Below are 10,006 nucleotides of genomic sequence, written 5' to 3'. Positions count from 1 at the left end.
GTTCCTAGCAGCTAGTATAAACATTAGAGCAGCTGCTAATGTTCAAAACTCTGTAGAAAATGAAAACAATGTAAACGATTTTAATGATATTATTATACTAAATGATTCTGAAATAAACGAAAACTACTAAGTAAGTATCTACTTAAACATTTCACATAATTCTAGTCAATATTCTTACACCACGAACATGACAAATAAAACGACATTAAGGTACCGATGCTACGTACGAATACTGATTCGTATTCTTATACAAACCCACTCGTTAACAGGTGAACACATTTCAAATTAAAGAAATTGCTGACGTGGAAAATTCACATCACTTAACGTTTCTAAGAGGGAACGAGAACGATTATAAAAGAACCTGTTCATGATCAAACGCACATAAGATTAATTAACCAGTAGATTAAACACTCATTAAAAGATTAACTTCAACGTGTTACGTAGAAAACGTATCTCTCTCAGATAAATGTACACTTTAATTGCTTCTTCACACAAGATTTCAGCGGTACGTTTAAACCGATCTACACTGAATGCGAAATCTCTTCCGTCCCTCTCTGTTTGCTTCACACGTAGCCGGCAACCCTTACGAAAATGATCTTGCATCCCTATCTCGCAGATCCTCAGCTGGCTGGAGCCAAATCCCTTATGTAAGTCAGTGCTATTCGTGGGGTCGAGAGGGCAGTACGCGCGCGACGCGCTGCCTATAATGACGAGATACAATTCTCGATTCCGATTATTAGCGGCTAGTGATGTACAAGGTGATTTCGAACTTAGAGGACTCGGTATAAAACAGTGATTAGCCATTTATGGTTAACCGTAAATCTAGCGAAATAGCGTGCCGGCGCGAATTTTCTTTGAAAGTTCTGCATGCGCTAGGATTAAAAGAAGATTTGTCTTGAAGTACGGCGGAGATTTCGGGTGTATACTAGTACCAGCATTATGCTTAACAAAATAATCCAGGCGACGCTCCAGTTGAAGCAGACTGTTTGGGACGATTTATTTCAAGCAATCTCTTATTTTAAGATAAAATAAAAATAGCTCAGTAACTTAGTAGGATAGATATATGACGTGACATTCGTTTTAAAGGCTGATAAGTGTCATTCTGTTATTAGTCAACGGGTTAATTACGAACTAGTATAAACGTTGACAGATTTAGTGATAGAAGGTAGATTTTAAGTGACTATGAGTTGTGACATGACGCCGGGCTCAGCTTCAGTCATTAATTAATTTTTAGTAGATGCTTAAAAATAAGACGTTGATTTAAGGGTAGTGAAAGTCGGTTTAAACTAATTAAGTGACAATGATAAGTGTAATAGTAAAATTTAATTAGAAAAGTGATGAAAACATTCAAAATGGCTGGAACTTTGAAAAGGATAAAAAGGCTTTCATTCTTACTGAATGCTGTGCTTCTCTTTATCTCTATGATATACGGTAAGTGATTTTCATTTCACTATTTTCACAGACGTATGTGGGGTAACCTACTCATGTCAATGTTTATAAAAAATGGCTAAGAATTCCGTTGCTAAAACATTTTCCTGGAGCTCTGGTTTATTTTGAAGACAGGTAGGTCAATTCTAATTAGGTACAGTTCATGTGTGTAATAAAGGCTACATATATGTTTTTAGTTTATATTCGGGGGCGTACATATTTACATGCTGCATAAAGAAACGGCAACATGGAAATCTAACGAACAGACGCGAAAGTGCATTAAGTGGCAATTTTTAGATTTTTGTTTTTTGGTTACCAATTTGGACAGTTGGAATACGGAAATTAAAATTCTAAAGAACAGCAGAGTTGATCATAGTTTTTCCTAAGCTAAGCTTCTTAAACTGCTGTATATGTCATACTACTATGACATTTGGGGTAATCTCTCTCGTTTTCAGGGAGCTTTAATCTGGGTGCGTAGCCAAATGGCACAAACGCTCACGAAACGCTCACTGTAGCTCCGTTTGGCCGTGAAAGACGGACAAACAAACAGACACACACACACACACACACACTTTCCAATTTAGAATATTAGTATGGATAATGTCACTATTTTCTTTAGGTACAGTGAAACATTTTACACACGTCTATATTAAAGCACACCTCGGACATGGCGATCAAATATATGAAAGAGGCCCGTTCCTACGCACACAGTCCAAGCTCGTGTACTTAGGTGAACGCGTACCATGCTTGTGAGCGTGCTTGTGAGTGAGATCGTGAGGTCGTGGTCGCGTTTTTGACAGGCGATAACTGTAAGGTGAGAGCGGGTGGGCGGACTTTCAGCGGGGAGCGGAATTGGCCATACTGTACGATAGTACTCTTTATTATACTGTGCCTAAAGCTACGCGTTGGTACTTAATGTCCATAGCTTAAATATGCCATAATTTTAGGTACAATCTCGTTAAAACCTGCCAATTCCCGAAAGTAACTAGTACAAGAAATACAACTCAATTATAAACGTACATACCCGCGTACCGAGTTTCGTGAAGTTCCCAGTTAATTTAATTATTTTTCCCGCTTTGTAGGGAATTCGATAAGTTTGCGGGGAATCAGCGAGTTCTGTGGAATAGTGAATTAATACGTGTTTAATTCAATTTTGCTGGCTCTGGCTTTTCCATTGTCTTGTCATAGCTCGCTTTTGATTTTCTTCGTTTGTAACTAGCTAACTAGTTTTTAATTAGAAAGGTATCTAATGTTTTTTTTTTAATAGACTAATACTGTGAATTGCAATACCGATACTGGCTGATAACAAAATCTTCTTCTTCTAATCACAATGACTGAATCTTTTTTACCCTTTTTAAATTTTAGGTTGTATGAAAAAAAATCCCAAATTATTTATTCATTTTTAATTGGATTAGTATTAAAATCATTTATTTTAGTTTTTTATGCTTTTGAGTGTCTGAAACGAACATAATATGTCTTTTTATCCTAAAGTTACTCGTTTTTAAAGGATAAATACTAATTTTGTAATGTTTCAAATCGTTTCCCGGGGTCCAAATAGGGGTTGTAATGTTTTTCCTGCGGCGAAAACTAAAGTGGTTACAATTTTGCCGGGAGTCGATACCGGAGGCTTTTTTAATAAAGATGGATATGTCGATGGATTCAGTCGAATCTGGATATATTCTATGTATTGTCTGAACTCGAAATGGGGCTCAGAATATTCCAATACAAGTATATAGCTAAATCTGCATGGGTAGCATGGTCGCGCGATAGACGATAAAATATCAGGCCGTCCCTATCGCACTATTAGTAAGTGCGATAGGGACGGCCAGAATGTTTTATCATTTATCGCGCGACCATAATTGCCTGCCTGGTCAGCTCTCTGATCACCGGTAGTTTCAATGAGCTTGCCGTTCAATGAGCTTGAGTTATATGAATGAGATTCTTGGTAGACGGAAAGGAGCCAGTGTGCCGACGCATGTGGCGTCCTAGGAACCATCTTATGGGGTTATGCCATCTGGACTCTTAAAACTGATCAATAACCAAACGTAATATTCTTTTTTTTACTTTTTCAGATAATTATTACAATTACAAAAAACACCTAATGAAGCTATACTTATATTGTTTTGACTTTTTTTTACTATATATTATTTTGACTAGCAATAATGTACCTGCAAGTTGTAGAACATTTTAAAATTTTACGTTAATTACTAAAAATTTTCATGTATTACCATTCACAACATTCTCTTTAAGATTAAGATGTAATAGATATTACGCAAAGGTTTAGCAGTTGATGATAAAGTATGATTTTTTCTGAGATGATGTTTTCGCTCTTTCGGCCATAAATAATTTGTTGACCAGTTAAACAAAGCGTATTATTGTTCCTTTTGTGCAGTAGGCACGCTAAAATGCCTTTATAGGTTACTTTATACTCGTTCAAAACAACGTTTGAATTACGATTTACAGTGCACTAGTGCGCAATTGCCGTTATCGAAACTTTAAAAGACCGTAGATGTGTATTTTACGTATTAACCTCAAGTGCCATAGCCGAATGGCATTTCTCCAACGCGAAACGAAAACGAAACGCCGCGAAAGTTAGTCTGGCTCTGTCACGCCAATACGCAAGAGCGATAGAGATAAATATTTACGAGCGTTTTGTTTCGTGAGCGTTTCGCGTTTGTGCCATTCGGCTACGTACCCTGGACTCGTGTCGATTTAAATAACTATCTATCTTCTGTCGTGTTTTAATTTATCACCACTTGTTTCGAATTTCCTCTTTTCCATTCATAAACGATGTAATTTCAAGATGAAAAGTGTATTTTAGGAACTTCGTTCTATTTACTTATTTCTAAGAATATGATGTCATTCCGTTGTACAATAACAGTAACAATATGTTGCGTGGGTTTCTACATAACTTGGAGATGTTAGTTTTTTGGTGTTCCGTACCTCAAAAGGAAAAACGAAACTCTAATGGGATCATTTGTTGTACGTCCGGTCGTCTGTCTGTCTGTTGTCTGATTGTCTAAATGCATGGTGATTTTTCCCGCACCCGAGATTAAATTTAGTACCCGTTCAACCTTATAGGTATGTACTATCGGCTGCAAAAGTGCATGTAGAAATAATGAATGAAATCATTGATAAGTTTTCCATGCACTTTTGCAGCTGATAGTACCTACCTAAGTTATTACGGCCATATTAAAATTCTAAACGAAGGGTATAGCTTTATTATAAAGCTACTTAAAACCCCTTTTACTAAACTTTCGGGAACTGACTGATAAGGGTAGGTAAATAAAGTTATAGAAACTGAGGCACAATACATAAGTATACCTACGTGTCGAGATGTTGAACTAAAATACCAATTTTTACTTTATAATGAATGACCCGTAAAACACACTTTACTAGACTGTGATACTATTAATATAAGTAGGATATTGGCCGTGATTGGATTGACTATTATATAAGATTGTGACTTGAAATGTCATATTTATTAATAGTATATTACATACCTAAGTAAGGCCCGCTTGCACCAACAACTCAGGGTTCGTAGGCTGTCATCTGTCAAATTCCATATAAAGTGGTTCCATATAAACCCTTGGGTTAACCCTCCAATTTCGGTGCAAGTGGCCCTAAGAAATGTCAGACCACATGTAATTATCACCAGAAGTGGAGCCGAGGTCAACAAACATGTTGTGAGGCTTTCTTATTTGCTGATCAAGGTGAGTACCTACGTACTATTTTTCTGTTTGACGACGTAAGGGTAACTTTGTTTAGCGCAGCGACCTGAAATTTGACGCTTTCCGGCCGGAGTATAGAAAAGGTTATATTTTCATGACAAATATGTGCGTCATCGAAATAACTAAAACTGTGTCGAAATATAGGGTGTTCGAAAATAATACAAAAGGTGATCACGTCCAATATCCCGGTCGACATAAATGGATAATTACAGTTAAACTAAAATTTCAAACTGTTGCTCAAATCTTCCAAGTCCCAGCCATCGTCGAAAACTGACTCAAATATCTTTGTTTAGGTGAAACTAAATATTATTCAGATGATGCATTTTGGAGGCAAAATATTTTCATGAAGCTAAGACAAAATTATATTCATTTAGTTCAAATAAATAGATTTAAGGTTTGCGCGGGGAGGCCTCTTCCAGTAGGCTTTTTTTTAATACAAAATGTAAGTTATTTATTTTTTTTAGTTTTATTTGTAGGCTAATTTGTACCTATTTTATACGTTTACTTAAATACATTAATTCTTCAAAAAAAAATTAAGGTTACTCTAGGTTATGTGAAACTCCTTTGTAATCTTCTTTTTTGTTTTCTTTAATTTCTATTTTCGTCGCGTCGTATTCTTAACTGCCGTTTTTTATCCAAAAGAGATACATGTTATTTTTTAACTAATATACTAGTACCTATTATGTTTAACTCATGTACCTACCTATTTCGTGGTGCCAGCTTTAAACTTGCAAAATCATAAAACAGTTCCATTTAAACGAGTTTTGTTTACCTATTGTGCCAAACAAATGTGAAGACGGGTCTTAGCAACATAGTAAGAAACTGTAATGACGCTGACAAACTGAAACTTTCCAAGTTAAATTCAAGCTTAATATGTAAAGTGTCACAGAGCAGATTAGCGACGTGCCTCGCACAATGAAATTCCCGCTCGGGTAAGTTTCGGGGAACTATTGTTCTAGGATTGGTCCATTTCCCCTATTCACCGGCGTATTGTAGGTATAATTATGTATCTGTGACGGGCAGTTCTAATGCATTGTTTTGTTTAAGGTCAGGGTAAGGGTACAATTGTTTGAGGAGGATATTTACTTAAATACTTTGTTAATTGAACATTAAATTAGAAGCTCCATGGAATAATTTAACAATGTAGTTATACAAAGTTTGCGGACGTATTCAATTTGGTACAATCAAGTTTAAAATAACATTCGTTTTAGCAACAAGTTGTAGTTGTAAGGTATAGTCACCGGCATAAATAAGTGATGATTACTATAGGTAACGTCTTGTTTGTCAAAATAGCATGCGGAATTGTCAAACGATTAAATGATTCGGTCAAGTTGTGTTCGAATGTATGGGAAATTAAAAAAAATTAAATCCAGCAAAATTTTAATGTAGTATGGTACCTTAGGGTAAGGTGCTTTGCGCACACTAGCGTCCCCTACCGTCCCCCTGACGCAACACCCCCTTTTAGCACGAAATAGGTCCCGTTTTACGGTTTTTCTTCATTTTTCAGAAAAGTATCAGAGTTAGCGTAAAAGTGTCTATGAAAGAATCAATTCTTATTAAATTTTAGACAAAAAATGTTTTATGCATTTTTTTTGTAGCACTTACCATATTCGTGCATTAGCTTGTTGAAGTTCGATATAACTCAGTACTTAATGAAATAGTCATATATGTATTAGTGGTTTAATTTCAGAATTTTGACAAAGTTTATCAAGCTACTAGTTTTTGCCCTTCAGAAGTACCTTTTTACCAAGTTTCAAGCCTGTAGCTTGAAATAAAACTTATTCCCCATACAAACTTCAGTCGGCCTCATTTTAACTCTCTTAAAGGATAAAAATCCAAAAACGCTGAAATTAGTTTCTTTCCATTGTAATTTTACCTTTATAGTCTTTACATGAAGTTTCAAGCTCATATTCTCAAAATGATTAGCCCAGGACCGGGAGAAGTGGCGTACTAGAAGAGAGGCCTATGCTCAGCAGTGGGCGATAAAAGGCTGATATGATGATGATGATGATTCTCAAAATAAAGGTAGATCCTCATACGAATTTTTTACACCCATTTCACCCCCTTAGGGGATGAATTTTGAAAATTCCTTCCTTAGCGGGTTCGTAGACCTTATAAGTAACCTACGTGTCAAATTTGGTTTCTTTAGCATCAGCGGTTTGGGCTTTACCTTGATTTAAGTCAGTCAGTCACTCAGGACTTTGCCTTTTATGTATGTAGATAACATGAAAATAGTGCATGATATCAAAAAATATTATATGACCTTTCTTCTTGAGAATTTCATGAGCATTATTTCTTTCATTGACAACTTTTTTCTAAAATGTATACTTTCCATAAAAATTAAAAAAAAAAAAACTAAATTTTGGGACATATTTTAGAGTAAAAGGGGGGGTTGCGTCAGGTGGGGGGGAGGGGACGCTAGTGTCCGCAAAGCACCTTACGCTAAGGTATCAAACCGCATTTATTTTTATTTGGATTTAATTTATTTTTCAAAAAACACAGTTTGACCGAATCATAAAAGCGACAAGTTACATAAATCATCACTTCTTTTATGCCGGTGACTGTACACGCATACCTAAAAATAAAAACTCCAATATTTTTAACTAATTAGCGTTATTTTTGATATGTAATTTAGGTTTATTGTTGTGTATAACCATTACATGAAACTTAAAAAATAATCAATTGGTTTGGTAATAATGCGGTATTCAAAATCAAACACATAATAAGGTTGGTTTCAAAGGAAAGGTATGGCTAAATTTAATTAATTAGTACAAACGTTTGTCAAAGACCTTTTTAAGGACGCTCAAGCTTTTAATTCGAATGTACAATTCGCTTTTAATTAGAATTCCTCTTACGTAAACATAAATGAACATTTCGTTAGGAAAATAATGTTTTTATGCTTGTACACGTACCTACTATAGAAGATAGGTTATAGATGTGGTTATATAGTTGAGCATTTAGAATAAATAGTTTTTTTAATTAACAATATTCAAGACCTTACTGAATTACAGACTGACAGTTTAGGCCTTGCATGTCAGCTTCCTCACTCCCTGCAAGCACGCACATATAAAAGCGCAGAAAACCCTGTGTGCCAAATTTCATCAACATTACTCATTTATAAAATGTAATATTTATTATAATAACATAGATTATATTTACAATATTTTTTTTATTGTATTTACATAGAAAAAAACACGGATACAGAGCAGGATCAAAGACAATAATTACAAACTTAGCCTCCTATGGGAGCTTTTCCAGTTAACTTTTGAGAAAATTAATATAAAATTTAATTAAGTATGACAAACAAAAGCAGTAATTTCTAACTGATGAAAGAAATATTATTCCAATTCCGTAATAAATTTTAAATGATATTTAATAAAGTTGTAATATTTAAGTATTTAACCCGAATCATTTAGCGAATATTCAGCGAATACTTTGTCTGTTTCAGAGAAATATTAATTAATTTCATTTCCGGTTCAATCACAAGTTAAACACGAAATATTTCAATATTACACTCAAAATGTAACTTGCATTTAAACAAAATGTAATTAATAGAAATATAACGGGTAAGTTACCTACTACTACTTGATATACCTAACACTGTTTTGTATTGTATAAGATATAACACTTTAAGTCGACCTGCTAGTGACTTTAAACTATTTGTATATTCTGTAATAGACTTAAGTGCGTTTTAACATTGTCCGATCCAGAACCTGCATCCTACTCGTATTAAAGCCGCCATCGTTCACATGTGACATTTATGGAAAGGAACCATAAACGCCCTAACCAACGATAAAGTAGATACCTACAATTAAATTAATACTTAGGTAGTAGAAAAATACATAGGTATCCTATGTATTTTTCAGATCAGTCGTAGCCGAATGGCATCGCAAAAATGCAGTCTGGCTCTGTCGCGCTAATACGCAAGAGCGATAGAGATAGTTTGCATATCTGCGGCGTTTGGCGTCGCAGAAATGCCATTATTCGGCAACGGGGCCAGAGCTCTTGGGCTTCTAGCCAAGCGTACAATCGTAGATGCTCCATATCCTAATCATAGTTATCTATTTTTGTCGCTTATCCGTGTTTATCGATGATTGTACTTTTAGCTTGATCTTGGCGTAGTTTTACTAACCCCAGAATTTGAATTAGTTAGATAAGCTGTGTTTTTACAATCTACACTAGATTAGGGTTACATAATTTTAAATCGTTTCCTGTTTTCAGCTATTAAAGTTATTATGAGCCAGATGAGAAAAAACATCGAAGTTGTGGAACTAATAAAGCTAAATTGTCTCACTGGCCAGCAAAATTCTAAAGTTAAACATGCATAGGGAGTGGTTGTTGAAATTCGAGCGTTGAACGTGTAAAGATTTTTTTTTACTACACTCGAAGTAGGAAAATGTTAAGCATTACAAATCCTACCTACTCATACAATTATTAATTTTATATTACTTGTGCAGTATTTTTTATCTGAAAATCTACTACAATACATTTTTAGTCACAGAATACATAATTAAGTACCTAATCGCTTAAAACAACATAATCACATGTTCTTAAGGTGAGTGAAATTTGATGTGATGAAAAGCAGCATCCACAAATTTCTGACAATAAAATTTCAAACTTTCTGCCAAAAGGTAAAGTCATTCATTTATTAATGACGAATTAGCAATTTAATTCATTTATTTATAGTCAGGAAGGATGCTTTTCTCTAAACGACCAATCAATTCGTGTAGGTACTGAAAATGAACACGTCACGCCATGAACGGTTCTCTACAGAAAGGGCTACCTACTAATAATACATGTATTAATTTCAAGATTAAACTCAACGTGCTTCGTTCCCTCAGGGGTTC

At 34.9% G+C, this 10,006-nt stretch overlaps 1 protein-coding gene across 1 annotated transcript in view; it reads left to right on the top strand.

The window, feature by feature from the left end:
- The first annotated feature begins 670 nt into the window (after positions 1–670).
- Positions 671–10,006, top strand: part of LOC125241352 — an 83,864-nt gene continuing 74,528 nt past the window's right edge. The window contains exon 1 of the mRNA XM_048149779.1: positions 671–1,431. Coding sequence (XP_048005736.1) covers positions 1,338–1,431 — 94 coding nt within the window. The 5' untranslated portion in view covers positions 671–1,337. The remainder of the gene's footprint in view (positions 1,432–10,006) is intronic.

Source organism: Leguminivora glycinivorella, chromosome 2 (genome assembly GCF_023078275.1).
Source record: "Leguminivora glycinivorella isolate SPB_JAAS2020 chromosome 2, LegGlyc_1.1, whole genome shotgun sequence".
Taxonomy (NCBI): domain Eukaryota; kingdom Metazoa; phylum Arthropoda; class Insecta; order Lepidoptera; family Tortricidae; genus Leguminivora; species Leguminivora glycinivorella.
The sequence above is the reverse complement of the archived record's forward strand: the minus strand, read 5'-3'. Positions and strand labels throughout refer to the sequence as shown.